The sequence below is a fragment of the Anomaloglossus baeobatrachus genome, chromosome 10 (genome assembly GCF_048569485.1).
Source record: "Anomaloglossus baeobatrachus isolate aAnoBae1 chromosome 10, aAnoBae1.hap1, whole genome shotgun sequence".
NCBI classification, from domain to species: domain Eukaryota; kingdom Metazoa; phylum Chordata; class Amphibia; order Anura; family Aromobatidae; genus Anomaloglossus; species Anomaloglossus baeobatrachus.
In genome coordinates, this window is record NC_134362.1 from 18,079,292 (window position 1) to 18,096,977 (window position 17,686).

Here is a 17,686-nt window from a genome sequence, read left to right on the forward strand (position 1 = left end):
TACCCCGGCCTGTAAGGCCAGAGCAGACACCGCTCCCCGGTCCACAGAGGTCCCTGATCGGCAGCCCACGGTGGGTGAAGACCCTGCATATTGGCAGATGAAGGCTGACCTGGAGGCCAAATTTCCACAATGGTTGGTGAGCCAGTACATACCCCCTCCGCATACCCCAAAGAGTCTCCTGCTAACTCCTGCAGCAGCTACACCAGAGAGTCCACCGCCCAGACCAGCTGAAGAGAGCCCATCCCCAGCACTGCCACCAAAGGAGTGCAGCGAAGAACTAAGGGGGAGAGGAGGCCAGGAAGCTGAGGAGCTGACTCCGACGCCAACCGCAGCAGACCCCTACCCAGAGCCGGAGATGCTGCCCTATTCCCGCTGGGAGGAGGAAGACTTGACACCGTCAGCAGATGAAGATCTGCCCCAAAGCCTCACCTGGGAGCTTGTAAGCTGCACCTCGCAGAACCCAGCCCGCAAGACAAGGCGCAGCAGAACAAAGCGTCCTCCAACACCACAGTCTCCAGAGCAGAGGGAGGTCACAGCCAGAGACCTGCAGGAGAAAAGGTGCCTAAGAAGGTCCGAAGCCCAGGCTAGAGGACCCCTTTACAGAGGAATAGTAGAAGACTTCAACCTGAAAAGCGGATACGGCTTCATTGTCGTGAAGGGAATAAAAGAGGGCATATTCGTAAATCGGAGAGATGTTCAAGCCCACCTGCCTAGAGGACACCCTGGCAGAAATCTGAAAATGGGAGATTCGGTACAGTTTACCATGCACCAAGGTGAAAGGGGATTGTACGCACTTGATGTAGCCTTACGTACCAGCAAACCCTACAGCCATCCCATGCCACAAGAAAGACAAGAAAGACAAGAAAGACAAGAAAGACAAGAAAGACAAGAAAGACAAGACAGAGATAAAGAAACAGATACAGAAAAGGAATCAGATGCAGACCAAGAAAGGAAAGACACAGAACCTATAGATGAGGCAACCACAGATGAAGACAGAGACAAAGAGCAAGAAAGTCACAGGTGCCAGTGCCCAACGTGCCCTCGCCCTAGTGAAAAAGAGGAGTAAAGTAAAGTACAGAAAAGAAGTACAGAAGTTAAAGTTTTGACAAGTTGAAAAGTTTGCAACGTTATTGTTTAAGCATGTGCCCACAAAAACTATTGTGAGAAATAAACTTTAAGGCTATGAACTTGCTATAGCCACAAACTCTCGCAGTGTAAATAGTTACACCAGTGGCACCACCACCAGGGCCAGCCTGTTTAGGGGCTTGGCTCACCTGCGACCAGAGAGCACGCCTGTTTATGGGGCCTTGGCTCACCACCACAAAGAGGGTACCTGGTCAGCACCAACTGTGGAGGCCGCCTCTGCATCCTGCCAGAAGAGGCTGACGGCGCGGATCCACCAGGCCAGGTATACCCTGAAACCACCAGCCCATGAAAGCCGCCTCTACATCCTGCCAGAAGTGGCTGAAGTCGCGGCCAACGGGAGAGGAAGATTGGAGGAAAGGTCTGGAGAAACGGATGGCCCAGACCTGGTTACCAACAGGACCGGTGACCTGCCTCCTGAGAGGGTTTTGGGTGGGTTAACGGACTTGTGGGTGGAGGGTGGTGATGTCTGATACCTGGTGCTTTTAAATGTTTTACATGTTTTAATGTTTTATGCATTTTAAAATGTTGTCTTGCAGCCCGAGGACGTGCTGGTGATAACTAAGGGGGAATGTGGCGCCCCTGACCTGGTCAGGCACCACTGAGTACTGCACCCATGCTGGGGACAGTACAATACAGGTAATCCAGAAGGCTGACAGGGGTGTGGAACACAGGCGCATAGTGATCAGGTCTCACACATGTACCCATGAGAGGACCCCTGGGGATCCCAGGAGGGGGCAAAGCCTATACCTCCACTGGAATAGTGGTAGGGGGTTAAAAGCCTCCATCTCCTCTCAAGGGGTGTGGTGGAGAGTCTGGTTGCTAGGTGGCGTAGGCAAGAACAGGAGAGGAGGAGCAGTGAGTCAGTTAGAGCAGAGAACTCCATAGGGCTCAGTGAGGAGCAGACCTGTGGGGCTGATGCTGTCTAACAGCGCCCGCGCAGTGGCTACAGACGGGGGAGAACGGTCAACTAGGAGTGCTGCCTGAAAGCCAGCTTCAGCTAGAGAGTGCACGGAGTGGGAAGTAAGGAGACTTCTAGAGAGCACCAGGCCCAACCGGGCGGCAGATCCCGAAGCGAGGATAGATTCACCTTTCCCTGCTAAACCTGCCGGTGTGGGGCTCTTACAGCCCACACCACAACAACCAAAAGCCGCAGCCACGTAACCGCAAGTAGGGCCCATAGGTCACAGGAGGCAAGAGGCTGGAGTGGCCTGGCCCGGGGAACAAGCACACGGCAAAACAAGAAGGGGAGAGAGGCTTGGAGCATCTTCCCTGGGTGACCCCCATAGGGACTCAAAGTCGGGGTCACCCCAAACCACCAAGGGCTAAGGAAGGCGAGTTTGTAGTCACCCTCATACAGTCAGCCGGAAGGATACCTGGTTCCCACCTGGTTCATCCCAGCTACGCCCGGGTTACTCACCCTGCCACCTGAAGTGAGTAAAAACCCTGAAAGACACTCTGCCTGTGTGTGGTCATTCTGCGACTTGTGGTACTACAGCTTTACAAAGGGCCCTGGGGCTTGCCTCACTCTCAGGAGGCTACTACACCCGACTGCACCCACCATCAGCCCCAGGCGTCCTCTAACCTGCAGTGGCGGTCCCCTCTGACCGCAAATACTGAGAGTGGCGTCACGATCAAAAACAGAAGATCTCCTACCTGTGACCAGATCCAGCTACGTGGAGTCCCTGAAGGTAATGCACCGACACAGCGTTTGTGGGGCTTCACACGTGCACCTGTTTCTTTTTTCTCTTCGCCATTGTGGACTTTGTTTGGAGTTTCCATATGTTTTCGGTTAATTTATCAATTGCAATTTTTCAATAATGTGCAAAAATGTGGCCGCAAATGCTCTGCAGTCCCACCATACAGTGATTTTATGTAAGTTTGAAATTCTTGAGGGAATTTGGCGACATGTAAATTTTTGTTTTAACTTGTCACCAGGTTTTTGCTCCCCCATCCGAGAGCATAATGTAGAGACAGAGACCATGATTCCTGCGATGTGTCACTTACTGAGCTGCTTGCTGTCATTTTGATAAAGTCAATGTTTTCTCTGCTGCAAATCTAGCAGTTATAGAGAGCTGATGAATATGCTGGACTATCTGCAGAGACCAAGTAGTCCTGTAATGATAATCTCCTGCTGATTAAACTGTTATTTTATCAAAACTACACTAAGCAGCCCAGTAAGTGACACATCACTGGAATCAGGATCACTGCCCCTACAGTATGCTGCTGTCAGATAAGGTGGAAAAAACCTGGTGACTGATTCCCCTTAAAAAAGTCTCAAAAGAGGTAAAAGACAAAAATAAACAACATTTTTGCCATTGCACAAAATTCATGAACCTGCGTGTGCCATTTTGGAGAATTAACTAATACCATAAGGTAGAAAAAGAAAATGACTTAAAGAAACAAACCCAAAAATAATTCATTGGGCTCACAATTTAATATACAGGGCACACATATTTTTAATGATCAGAAAAATTGCATTTGGAAAGTGTCATTAGTTCACACTACTGTTATGGATCTGCTTGTGTGTCTTTATTAAAGGGGCATCCAGATTATAAAGGGTTTTTACCAATTTTGTGTTAAAAACTGATAACTTATAGATTGATGGGGGCCTAGTTCTTGGGACCCCTACCAAATGCCAAAACAAAAGGGCCATGTCTGCCGTGGGAATGGAGTTGGGGGTCAATAAAGTTCACTATCACTCCATTCATTTTCTATGGGACTGTTTCCAATGGGACCCCTGGGCTATGATTTTATGGATGGCCAACCCTGGATAGTTACATGAGACTGATTCTAATGGGCACCCCAGGGCTATGATTTTATGGATGGCCCACCATGCATAGTCACATGAGACTGATTCCAATGGGCACCCCTGGGCTATGATTTTATGGATGGCCCATCATGCATAGTCACATGAGACTGATTCCAATGGGCACCCCAGGGCTATGATTTTATGGATGGCCCACCATGCATAGTCACATGAGACTGATTCCAATGGGCACCCCTGGGCTATGATTTTATGGATGGCCCATCATGCATAGTCACATGAGACTGATTCCAATGGGCACCCCAGGGCTATGATTTTATGGATGCCCCTCCCTGAGATATTTACATAAGCAGTGCTTATAATGATGCAAATTCATACTAAGATCCATCAACAGCAGCCAGCCTGCTTACTGACAGTTTCCAAACATCAACAGATTTCTATGTTAAAAATATGAATTGAATATCTTACAAAGATTTGACCTTTGAGTGTGTTACTAAACATTGTTTGTTGTTAAAGAGTAACCTTCATTTTATTTTATTTTTTGCTTCCATAAATCAATAGTATAAAAAAAAGCAACAAAAAAGGAATAAATATCATTACTAACAGCAAAGATGGAACTGCAGCTGTGCATTACCTAGGCCAAAAACTACTACTCCAGCAGGATACAGCTAAGCCCCCACGAGGTGGAGGCATCACAGGTGCATGAGGAGCAAATCACACACACACTTCCAAACATGGAGGGGGCGATTGCTGGATGGTAAAACTTCAAACTGCACACTGATGGCTTGCATAGAGCGCTGTTCACACATGTAGATACACAGTCACAAGCCCGCAGCCTATTAGGTGACGCCCATACTATTAGATCAGGCGGGCTGCCAAGCCGTACGCCACTGCACATCATACAGGGACAGAACTCTAATATGCAAGGCGTAACAGAAAGGGGCCTGGCTGCATCCTGTACAAAAAAGTGAAGTTTTTAGTTGGTGTTATGTTATGGTGTTATGGCCATAAGACGGAAGGACCTGTGCTGATGTCATACCCATGTGACCAGAAGGGGTGGGGCTTATATGTTTTCTCCTGGAATCAGCTATGTTAACTGAGACCCCGCCCTTAATGGTCCCATGGGTATGAAATCAGCACAGGTCCTTCTAGCCACTTAGTAAAATGATTCTCTAATAGAATTAGCATAAATAACAGGGGAAAGGTGGACAGGCAGAGGGGCGGGAATCACTATGAATACCCACCCCAGCTATCAGCTGATCTTCAGCTGCTGTCACTCAAAAAGCTGCTCATTTTACAAACTTTACTTGCGTGTCTTTTCAAAACCTATACATCCTAGCTGACAACTAAAGGAAAGGTAAGTATAGAATCAGTCTGATAGTGCCAGTATAGCACTGTATGTAGAGAATCAGCCTCATAGTGCCAGTATAGCACTGTATGCATAGAATCAGCCTGATAGTGCCAGTATAGCACTGTATGTATAGAATCAGCTGATAGTGCCAGTATAGCACTGTATGTATAGAATCAGCCTGATAGTGCCAGTATAGCACTGTATGTATAGAATCAGCTGATAGTGCCAGTATAGCACTGTATGTATAGAATCAGCCTGATAGTGCCAGTATAGCACTGTATGTATAGAATCAGCTGATAGTGCCAGTATAGCACTGTATGTATAGAATCAGCCTGATAGTGCCAGTATAGCACTGTATGTATAGAATCAGCCTGATAGTGCCAGTATAGCACTGTATGTATAGAATCAGCCTGATAGCGCCAGTATAGCACTGTATGTATATAATCAGCTGATAGTGCCAGTATAGCACTGTATGTATAGAATCAGCCTGATAGTGCCAGTATAGCACTGTATGTATAGAATCAGCCTGATAGTGCCAGTATAGCACTGTATGTATAGAATCAGCTGATAGTGCCAGTATAGCACTGTATGTATAGAATCAGCTGATAGTGCCAGTATAGCACTGTATGTATAGAATCAGCCTGATAGTGCCAGTATAGCACTGTATGTATAGAATCAGCCTGATAGTGCCAGTATAGTACTGTATGTATAGAATCAGCCTGATAGTGCCAGTATAGCCCTGTATGTATAGAATCAGCCTGATAGTGCCAGTATAGCACTGTATGTATAGACTCAGCCTGATAGTGCCAGTATAGCACTGTATGTATAGAATCAGCCTCATAGTGCCAGTATAGCACTGTATGCATAGAATCAGCCTGATAGTGCCAGTATAGCACTGTATGTATAGAATCAGCTGATAGTGCCAGTATAGCACTGTATGTATAGAATCAGCCTGATAGTGCCAGTATAGCACTGTATGTATAGAATCAGCCTGATAGTGCCAGTATAGCACTGTATGTATAGAATCAGCCTGATAGCGCCAGTATAGCACTGTATGTATAGAATCAGCTGATAGTGCCAGTATAGCACTGCATGTATAGAATCAGCCTGATAGTGCCAGTATAGCACTGTATGTATAGAATCAGTCTGATAGTGCCAGTATAGCACTGTATGTATAGAATCAGCTGATAGTGCCAGTATAGCACTGTATGTATAGAATCAGCTGATAGTGCCAGTATAGCACTGTATGTATAGAATCAGCCTGATAGTGCCAGTATAGCACTGTATGTATAGAATCAGCCTGATAGTGCCAGTATAGCACTGTATGTATAGAATCAGCCTGATAGTGCCAGTATAGCACTGTATGTATAGAATCAGCCTGATAGTGCCAGTATAGCACTGTATGTATAGAATCAGCCTGATAGTGCCAGTATAGCACTGTATGTATAGAATCAGCCTGATAGTGCCAGTATAGTACTGTATGTATAGAATCAGCCTGATAGTGCCAGTATAGCACTGTATGTATAGAATCAGCCTGATAGTGCCAGTATAGCACTGTATGTATAGAATCAGCCTGATAGTGCCAGTATAGTACTGTATGTATAGAATCAGCCTGATAGTGCCAGTATAGCACTGTATGTATAGAATCAGCCTGATAGTGCCAGTATAGCACTGTATGTATAGAATCAGCCTGATAGCGCCAGTATAGCACTGTATGTATAGAATCAGCCTGATAGTGCCAGTATAGCACTGTATGTATAGAATCAGCCTGATAGTGCCAGTATAGCACTGTATGTATAGAATCAGCCTGATAGTGCCAGTATAGTACTGTATGTATAGAATCAGCCTGATAGTGCCAGTATAGCACTGTATGTATAGAATCAGCCTGATAGTGCCAGTATAGCACTGTATGTATAGAATCAGCCTGATAGTGCCAGTATAGTACTGTATGTATAGAATCAGCCTGATAGTGCCAGTATAGCACTGTATGTATAGAATCAGCCTGATAATGCCAGTATAGCACTGTATGTATAGAATCAGCATGATAGTGCCAGTATAGCACTGTATGTATAGAATCAGCCTGATAGTGCCAGTATAGCACTGTATGTATAGAATCAGCCTGATAGCGCCAGTATAGCACTGTATGTATAGAATCAGCCTGATAGCGCCAGTATAGCACTGTATGTATAGAATCAGCCTGATAGCGCCAGTATAGCACTGTATGTATAGAATCAGCCTGATAGCGCCAGTATAGCACTGTATGTATAGAATCAGCCTGATAGTGCCAGTATAGCACTGTATGTATAGAATCATCAGGATAGTGTCAGTATAGCACTGTATGTATAGAATCAGCCTGATAGTGCCAGTATAGCACTGTATGTATAGAATCAGCCTGATAGTGCCAGTATAGCACTGTATGTATAGAATCAGCCTGATAGTGCCAGTATAGCACTGTATGTATAGAATCATCAGGATAGTGTCAGTATAGCACTGGCTTTAGGTTATATAGGAAAATCCTGGTGATTGGTGCGCTTTAAGTGTTAACAATGCAAACCTATTACCAAGTAATTCTATTCTAATTAGCAATTGGAAAAACTTCTGATGAGGAACAGACAATGCCTATCCGGCAGGAAGCAATTAATAAACTTATACTCCCTTCACAAACAAAGTGAAATGTTTTCCATTTTTACGGTGCCAGCTGCTTCTATAAACTTTCCAACCTTTGCCAACAGTTGTGTGTACCTGTGCGGAGCGTGACTTGTCCCGTGCCTTGTGTGTCTGCAGGATTCTTCTCGGGTCCGTGGCATGACATACACCCTCAGTACTGGACCAAGTTTCAGGTCTGGGAATGGCTGCAGCAGTTCGTGGAGAGCAACCAGTTGGACGCCAGTTGTATCCCTTTCCAGGAGTTTGACATCACCGGGGAACGTCTGTGCTGTATGACCCTGCAGGACTTCACACAAGCCGCCGGCGGGGTCGGACACATCTTGTACAGTAATGTGCAAAATCTCAAGTGGCATGGTGAGACTCCATACTGTAAATATGAGGGGTGGCGGCACACATCGCCCAAGGCCCCAACGTCAGCCCTGACCTCTACTACTTTAGTGTCCAGTCCTTCACTTCCCAATGCTTGGTGCCTTACGTCAGGGGCTTTCTGGTCTATTAACCCATTTCCTAAAATGTTATCGAGCATTTGCTGCCCAACTTACAGTGGCTCAAACCCTCTAGGTCCAATGTGTCCAGTTGGCACCTAATGGCTCAGTTTGGACACAATGTCCAGTTATCATTCCTGTTATTACGACACCGAATACTTTATTTCTCCTTTTGGCTAAAGTGGGCTTTACACGCTGCGACATCGCTAATGCGAACTCGTAGGGGTCACGGAATTGGTGACGCACATCCGGCCGCATTAGCGGTGCCGTTGCGTGTGACACCTATGAGCAATTTTGCATCGTTGCAAAAACGTGCAAAATCGCTCATCGGTGACATGGGGGTCCATTCTCAAATATCGCTGCTGCAGCAGTAACGAAGTTGTTCCTCGTTCCTGCGGCAGCACACATCGCTCCGTGTGACACTGCAGGAGCGAGGAACCTCTCCTTACCTGCCTCCCGGCCGCTATGCGGAAGGAATGAGGTACTCCAGCCCAAATGGTCAAGAAATGGAAAGAATTAATGGCTAAGTGACCATTTAATTGCGCTAAAACATTAAATAGAACTAATAATATAAATACAGTGGAACCTTGGATTACGAGCATAATTCGTTCCGGGTGTGTGCTCTTAAACCAAGTTACTCTTATATCAAAGCGAATTTTCCCATAGGAAATAATTGAAATGCAGATAATTTGTTCCACAGCCCAAAAATATCTACTGTATTTCTATAAATGTATTACAATAATATAAAATAATGTACTGTATTCATATAACATAATTACAGTACACTAATAGAAAATACAGTACAGTAAAAACATAATAAACAGATTAAACTGCACGTTAGCTTACAATAGAATTGTTGGTGTGCAGGAGGTGTACTATAGAGAAAAATGGTGTATAAATATGACAATCTTTAGTACAATACACAAAAAAAACACCCCCCAAATCTATTCTCCCCAAAATAAGGGCAGAACTAAACAAATGTGGGGTATAAATATTGCACAAGCAGATTACAGTATAAGCAATGTGCTGTACTGGTTTGCAGAAAGAAAGTGCAATGCTATATCCACAAATGCAAATTAATAGACATGCTATATAGTATATACTGTACTGTACAACAGAATACTGTATACAGTACATACAGTCATATGAAAAAGTTTGGGCGCCCCTATTAATGTTAACCTCTTTTCTTTATAACAATTTTGGTTTTTGCTATTTCAGTGTCATATATCTAATAACTGATGGACTGAGGAATATTTCTGGATTGAAATGAGGTTTATTGTACTAACAGAAAATGTGCAATCCGCATTTAAACAAAATTTGACCAGTGCAAAAGTATGGGCACCTCAATATAAAAGTGACATTAATATTTTGTAGATCCTCCTTTTGCAAAAATCACAGCCTCTAATCGCTTCCTGTAGCTTTTAATGAGTTCCTGGATCCTGGATGAAGGTAGATTTGACCATTCCTGTTTACAAAACAATTCCAGTTCAGTTAAGTTTGATGGTCTCCGAGCATGGACAGCCGCTTCACATCATCCCACAGATGTCAATGATATTCAGGTCTGGGGACTGGGATGGCCATTCCAGAACATGGTAATTGTTCCTCTGCATGAATGCCTGAGTAGATTTGGAGCGGTGTTTTGGATCATTGTCTTGCTGAAATATCCATCCCCTGCGTAACTTCAACTTCGTCACTGATTCTTGCACATTATTGTCAAGAATCTGCTGATACTGAGTTGAATCCATGCGACCCTCAACTTTAACAAGATTCCCGGTGCCGGCATTGGCCACACAGCCCCAAAGCATGATGGAACCTCCACCAAATTTTACTGTGGGTAGCAAGTGCTTTTCTTGGATGCCGTGTTTTTTTGCCTACATGCATAACTCCTTTTTGTATGACCAAACAACTCAATCTTTGTTTCATCAGTCCACAAGACCTTCTTCCAAAATGTAACTGGCTTGTCCAAATGTGCTTTTGCATACCTCAGGCGACTCTGTTTGTGGCGTGCTTGCAGAAACGGCTTCTTTCGCATCACTCTCCCATACAGCTTCTCCTTGTGCAACGTGCGCTGTATTGTTGACCGATGCACATTGACACCATCTGCAGCAAGATGATGCCGCAGGTCTTTGGAGGTGGTCTGTGGATTGTCCTTGACTGTTCTCACCATTCTTCTTCTCTGCCTTTCTGATATTTTTCTTGGCCTGCCACTTCTGGGCTTAACAAGAACTGTACCTGTGTTCTTCCATTTCCTTACTATGTTCCTCACAGTGGAAACTGACAGTTTAAATCTCTGAGACAACTTTTTGTACCTTCCCCTGAACAACTATGTTGAATAATCTTTGTTTTCAGATCATTTGAGAGTTGTTTTGAGGAGCCCATGATGCCACTCTTCATAGGAGATTCAAATAGGAGAACAACTTGCAAGTGGCCACCTTAAATACCTTTTCTAATGATTGGATACACCTGCCTATGAAGTGCAAAGCTCAATGAGGTTACAAAACCAATATAGTGCTTTAGTAAGTCAGTAAAAAGTAGTTAGGAGTGTTCAAATCAAGAAATTGATAAGGGTGCCCATACTTTTGCACCGGTCAAATTTTGTTTAAATGCGGATTGCATATTTTCTGTTAGTACAATAAACCTCATTTCAATCCAGAAATATTACTCAGTCCATCAGTTATTAGATATATGAAACTGAAATAGCAAAAACCCAAATTGTTATAAAGAAAAAAGGTTAACATTAACAGGGGTGCCGAAAGTTTTTCATATGACTGTATGTACAGAAAGTTACCTCCACAGTGGGTCAAAGCGTGGTGAAAGGACGCAAGAGAAAGTGTGCATAGTGAGTATTTGCTCTTATTGCAAAGCATTGCTCTTAAACCAAGTTACACATTTTTATAACGCTTTGCTAGTCTTGCAAAACGCTCTCAAACCAAGTTACTCTTAAACCAAGGTTCCACTGTAGTCTTGAGTACCGAGCACTCGAGCATGGTAAAGGTGGCTCATCACTAATTCCGACATCAGAGAAAACTCTGGTCTTGGACAATTAAATCCTTTCGATCAGTGTTTCCCAAACTCCGGTCCTCACAGACCCCAACAGGTCATGTTTTCAGGATTTCCTTAATATTGCACAGGTGGTGCCTTGAGAATAATTCCATCACCTGTTCAATGCTAAGGAAATCCTGAAAACATGACCTGTTGGGAGCCATGAGGACTGGATTTTGGGAAATACTGCTTTAGATGCTGCGGCCAAGAGTGACTGTGGCATCTAAGGGGTTATTCAGATGGACTTCTTTGACACCTAAGGGCCTATTAATGGCCTAATTAAAAGCAAAAAAAATCAATTTTTATTTAATTTGTGCAATTTTCTTTCATATTCCAATATAATGTAACCTGTAATAACAAAGTTGTATAGTATCACCACATCCCATAAGATCAACCTGTATAAATACAATTAAGACTTTATGTAAATTACATGTTGAACAGCATAAACGATTAGAAAATTGTTTTTTTTACTCTATACTAAAAAATTTGTTTAAAGATAATGAATAATTTATAGACGCCCCAGAATAGATTTATTGAAAATTATGACCCGACTCCGAAACGTCAGAGCCACATAATTGTTGTTCCATGTTGTTGTTGGAATGTGGCCCCATAAATACTATATCCATCTTTTGTGCCTAAATGAGATTGGTCCATAGGGGGTTAATGTCTGGATATTTTGCATTTCCTTATTCTTCCACATCTTACCTACTTTGTTTTGTAAAACTTCCTCCTTCACTTAATGTGAGATAACAAATACAAGATGACAGAACACGTCGGAAATTTCCACCACGACCGGTGATTTATATCAGTATACGGCTTTTGGGGACGTACGGCCGCCATTCACATATCAGGGGTACTCATAAAGGGCCACCCGGCCCTCTGTAGAGAAAACCAGGGCATTTCTGGGCTCGGGGACCCACATTCATTTCCCTATTCTGATAATAGTCACTGACACCAAGAATAATCCAATCATTGATGTAAATGTGGCTCTGACCTCTTTCCTATCTTCTAGGTCAATATGGAAGCCAAGTTCTCCAGTCCCTCAATGTCGTAATTAAAACAGAGCAAACAGGTATAATTAATATTTATCACATTAACATAAATTTGCAAGCTCTTCTGAGGAAGTAAAGGCGACTATAGGAAAACTGATCATTGTTAACAATGGGCCAAGAAAAGTAGATCATTAATGGAATGTCTCATCAGGATCTATCGATTGGCCTCTGTAATGCAAGTCACTACTTACCGATAGTACAGACGGAAAAGTAGTCAGGCAAGCCGGGGTCTGGTAACAGAGTACACAGAAGCGTAGTCAGGTCACAATCCAGGGGTCAGAATTCCAGGAGGGTACGTAATAGATTCAGGGAGAAAACTGAGACGTGGTCAGGTAACGGTCCGAGGTCAAAAGCCAGGAGGTCACAACAGGAACAGGGATCGGGCAGAGAGGAGTCAAACAACAATCAAAAAACAAAGATCAGAACACATGCAGAAACTCAGGCCAATAGCACAACTACAGAACCAAAATGTACAACTGGCAAGGTTCTTGGAGAGAATACTCAGTAAAGAAAAGAGCAATTACCAGGAAGATGGAACAACTGAGCAATTAGAACCTTCCAGAACCTACATGGAAGCCTGCGCTGTCAATCAACCTTCTAGCTCAGTAGCTCAGGAAAGCACAGCAGAGCATCTCCTAATGTGTACATGTGTATGCTCTGCACAATGGAATCGTGTCACATCTCAGTAGACCAGGAAAGCACAGCAGAGCATCTCCTAGTGTGCAAGATGCTCTGCACAGACAAATCATGACACCACTGAAATCACATGATCGCCTGCTGTGATCAAGAGTGGCTTCCATTAACCATGCATATTAACTGCAGCGGCCACTAAAGGACAAATGTGGTATTACATGCCAGATGTATGGCCTCACTATACTCAGAATGACAGTGTATCCTGATCCCTCAGTGATTCCTCCATTACCCATAATGACTAATGATTTTTTTTTATAAAAAAAATTATTTACTGAGAATAAATGCCGCTGTCGTCGTAACAATGATTGAATGACCATTGATAAAGTCAATGTGTTGTCTCTCCTAGATCCCGGTCCCATCACTCCATGGAAGGAAGATGCATTTTTATTTGAAAGCAGCTATGATGGTAAGTTTGCATTTTGAGCCTACATGGCGTTAAAGGGTTTGTCCACTACTTCTACATTGATAGACTATCCTTAGTATAGGTCATCAATGTCTGTTCGGCCGGGGTCCGACACCCTGCACCCCTGCCGATCAGCTGTTCTCGGTCCCGGCAGCTGGAAATCCTCAGTTCTGGAACTACACTGTTGGGTACTGCACATCCGCATCCCAATCAAATCAATAGGAGGCCATACGCAGTACCCGGTCACGGCCGCTATCAGAAGACAGGGCAGCTCCGGAACTGAGCAATTCCGGCTGCCACGGCTATGACCAAGAATAGCTGATCGACGGGGGTGCGGGGTGTCAGACCCCGGCCGATCAGACATTGATGGGGCCATCAATGTAACAGTAGGTGACAACCCCTTTAAAGGAGATGTCTAAGAATAGGCCAGATCGGTAGGGGTTAGACTCATAACCCCCAATGATCAGATAAAGGAGTATTCCCATCTCTCAATATGGAGTAGGTGTAATAATAAGAATATCAGCAAATACCTCCAATTAGAAATGTAGTATAGTTCTCCTGATATAGACATGTCTCTTACCTCATGTGCAGGGCATTGCAGCTTAAGTATCCATAGTTTCGACCACAAGCAACTAACTGTGCCTTTATTAGTGGTCGTAACCATGGATACCTACTGTAAGCTGCAATGCCCTGACCTTCATATAATATAATTTCCATTGTTCAGTATTATCTTTACACCTTGTGATGCCAGGATTGGACTTATGTCTTATAGACTTTTATGATGGTAAAGTCTTCAGCCGGAATCAGCTGTCCACCGCTGCAGCCAATCACTACAATACAGGTACCATTATATTATCTGATATGGTGGGCTTCTGGCACAATGAGTATAGTGGTTATCCACAACATCTTGTCTCCTGCTTGAGATTTTCTGGTGTCTTCATCCATCTTCTTATTCTTTTCTTTTGCCTTCATCTTTTTGATGTCTCTCGAGACGATCTATCGTGCGATATGTCGTCGAGGTCACGGTTTTCGTGACGCACATCCGGCATCGTTTGCGACGTCGTTTCATGTCACACCTACGAGTGACTCTGAACGTTCGCAAATCGGTTACAAATCATGTATCGTTGACACGTCGCTCATTTTTAAAAAATCGTTTATTCTTCTTTGCGCCGGTTGTTCATCGTACCCAGGGTAGCAAACACCGCTCCTTGTGACACCCTGGGAATGATGAACACAGCTTACCTGCGTCCCGCGGCTCCCGCCGGCTATGCGGAGCGAAGGAGGTGGGCGGGATGTTACGTCCCACTCATCTCCGCCCCTCCGCTTCTATTGACCGGCCACTGTGTGACGTTGCTGTGACGCCGAACGTCCCACCCCCTTCAGGAAGAGGATGTTCGCCGGCCACAGCGACGTCGCTCAGCTGGTAAGTGCGTGTGACGGGGGTTTAACGACTTTGTGCGACACGGGCAACTAATTGCCCGTGACGCACAAACGACAGGGGCGGGTGCGATCGCTCGTGCAATCTCATGATCAATCGTAACGTATGACGCCCGCATTAGACTCCATCCATGTTCGCCACTAGCATGTGCCACATTTGGCAATGATGGGCCTTCGAGCATGTTGCCAATGAGGGGGCCTTTGAGTATGGTGCCAATGATGGGCCTTTGAGCATGTTGCCAATGATGGGCCTTTGAGCATGTTGCCAATGATGGGCCTTTGAGTATGTTGCCAATGAGGGGCCTTTGAGCATGTTGCTAATGAGGGACCTTTGAGCATGTTGCCAATGAGGGACCTTTGAGCATGTCGCCAATGAGGGACCTTTGAGCATGTTGCCAATGATGACCCTTTGAGCATGTTGCCAATGAGGGACCTTTGAGCATGTTGCCAATGATGGACCTTTGAGCATGTTGCCAATGATGGACCTTTGAGCATGTTGCCAATGAGGGACCTTTGAGCATGTTGCCAATGATGACCCTTTCAGCATGTTGCCAATGATGGGCCTTTGAGCATGTTGCCAATGAGGGACCTTTGAGCATGTTGCCAATGAGGGACCTTTGAGCATGTTGCCAATGATGGGCCTTTGAGCATGTTGCCAATGAGGGACCTTTGAGCATGTTGCCAATGAGGGACCTTTGAGTATGTTGCCAATGATGGACCTTTGAGCATGTTGCCAATGATGGGCCTTTGAGCATGTTGCCAATGATGACCCTTTGAGCATGTTGCCAATGAGGGACCTTTGAGCATGTTGCCAATGAGGGACCTTTGAGCATGTTGCCAATGAGGGGCCTTTGAGCATGTTGCCAATGAGGGGCCTTTGAGCATGTTGCCAATGAGGGGCCTTTGAGCGTGTTGCCAATGACGGGCCTTTGAGCATGTTGCCAATGACGGGCCTTTGAGCATGTTGCCAATGATTGTCCTTTGAGCATGTTGCCAATGATTGTCCTTTGAGCATGTTGCCAATGATGAGCCTTTGAGCATGTTGCCAATGATGGGCCTTTGAGCATGTTGCCAATGATGGGCCTTTGAGCATGTTGCTAATGAGGGGCCTTTGAGCATGTTGCCAATGAGGGGCCTTTGAGTATGTTGCCAATGATGGGCCTTTGAGCATGTTGCCAATGATTGTCCTTTGAGCATGTTGCCAATGGTGAGCCTTTGAGCATGTTGCCAATTAGGGGCCTTTGAGCATGTTGCCAATGATGGGCCTTTGAGCATGTTGCCAATGAGGGACCTTTGAGCATGTTGCCAATGAGGGACCTTTGAGCATGTTGCCAAAGAGGGACCTTTGAGCATGTTGCCAATGATGGGCCTTTGAGCATGTTGGCAATGATGGACCTTTGAGCATGTTGCCAATGATGGGCCTTTGAGCATGTTGCCAATTAGGGGCCTTTGAGCATGTTGCCAATGATGGACCTTTGAGCATGTTGCCAATGAGGGGCCTTTGAGCATGTTGCCAATGAGGGGCCTTTGAGCATGTTGCCAATGAGGGGCCTTTGAGCGTGTTGCCAATGACGGGCCTTTGAGCATGTTGCCAATGATGGGCCTTTGAGCATGTCGCCAATGATGAGCCTTTGAGCATGTTGCCAATGATGGGCCTTTGAGCATGTTGCCAATGATGGGCCTTTGAGCATGTTGCTAATGAGGGGCCTTTGAGCATGTTGCCAATGAGGGGCCTTTGAGCATGTTGCTAATGAGGGGCCTTTGAGCATGTTGCCAATGAGGGGCCTTTGAGTATGTTGCCAATGATGACCCTTTGAGTATGTTGCCAATGATGGGCCTTTGAGGATGTTGCCAATGATTGTCCTTTGAGCATGTTGCCAATGGTGAGCCTTTGAGCATGTTGCCAATTAGGGGCCTTTGAGCATGTTGCCAATGATGACCCTTTGAGCATGTTGCCAATGAGGAGCCTTTGAGCATGATGCCAATGATGGGCCTTTGAACATGTTGCCAATGATGGGCCTTTGAGCATGTTGCCAATGAGGGGGCCTTTGAGTATGTTGCCAATGATGGGCCTTTGAGCATGTTGCCAATGAGGGGCCTTTGAGTATGTTGCCAATGATGGGCCTTTGAGCATGTTGCCAATGATGGGCCTTTGAGCATGTTGCCAATGATGGACCTTTGAGCATGTTGCCAATGAGGGGTCTTTGAGCATGATGCCAATGATGGGCCTTTGAGCATGTTGCCAATGAGGGGGCCTTTGAGTATGTTGCCAATGATGGACCTTTGAGCATGTTGCTAATGAGGGGCCTTTGAGCATGTTGCCAATGAGGGGCCTTTGAGCATGTTGCCAATGATTGTCCTTTGAGCATGTTGCCAATGACGGGCCTTTGAGCATGTTGCCAATGATGGGCCTTTGAGCATGTTGCCAATGACGGGCCTTTGAGCATGTTGCCAATGATGGGCCTTTGAGCATGTTGCCAATGATGGGCCTTTGAGCATGTTGCCAATGATGGGCCTTTGAGCATGTTGCCAATGATGGGCCTTTGAGCATGTTGCCAATGATTGTCCTTTGAGCATGTCGCCAATGATGGGCCTTTGAGCATGTTGCCAATGAGGGACCTTTGAGCATGTTGCCAATGAGGGACC

The 17,686-nt window shown here is 45.2% G+C and overlaps 1 protein-coding gene across 1 annotated transcript in view; it reads left to right on the forward strand.

Moving 5' to 3' along the window:
• Positions 1-17,686, forward strand: part of EHF (ETS homologous factor) — an 89,668-nt gene that overhangs the window by 58,169 nt on the left and 13,813 nt on the right. Inside the window, exons 3-6 of the mRNA XM_075326848.1 lie at positions 8,046-8,282; positions 12,468-12,527; positions 13,547-13,606; positions 14,376-14,444. Coding sequence (XP_075182963.1) covers positions 8,046-8,282; positions 12,468-12,527; positions 13,547-13,606; positions 14,376-14,444 — 426 coding nt within the window. The remainder of the gene's footprint in view (positions 1-8,045; positions 8,283-12,467; positions 12,528-13,546; positions 13,607-14,375; positions 14,445-17,686) is intronic.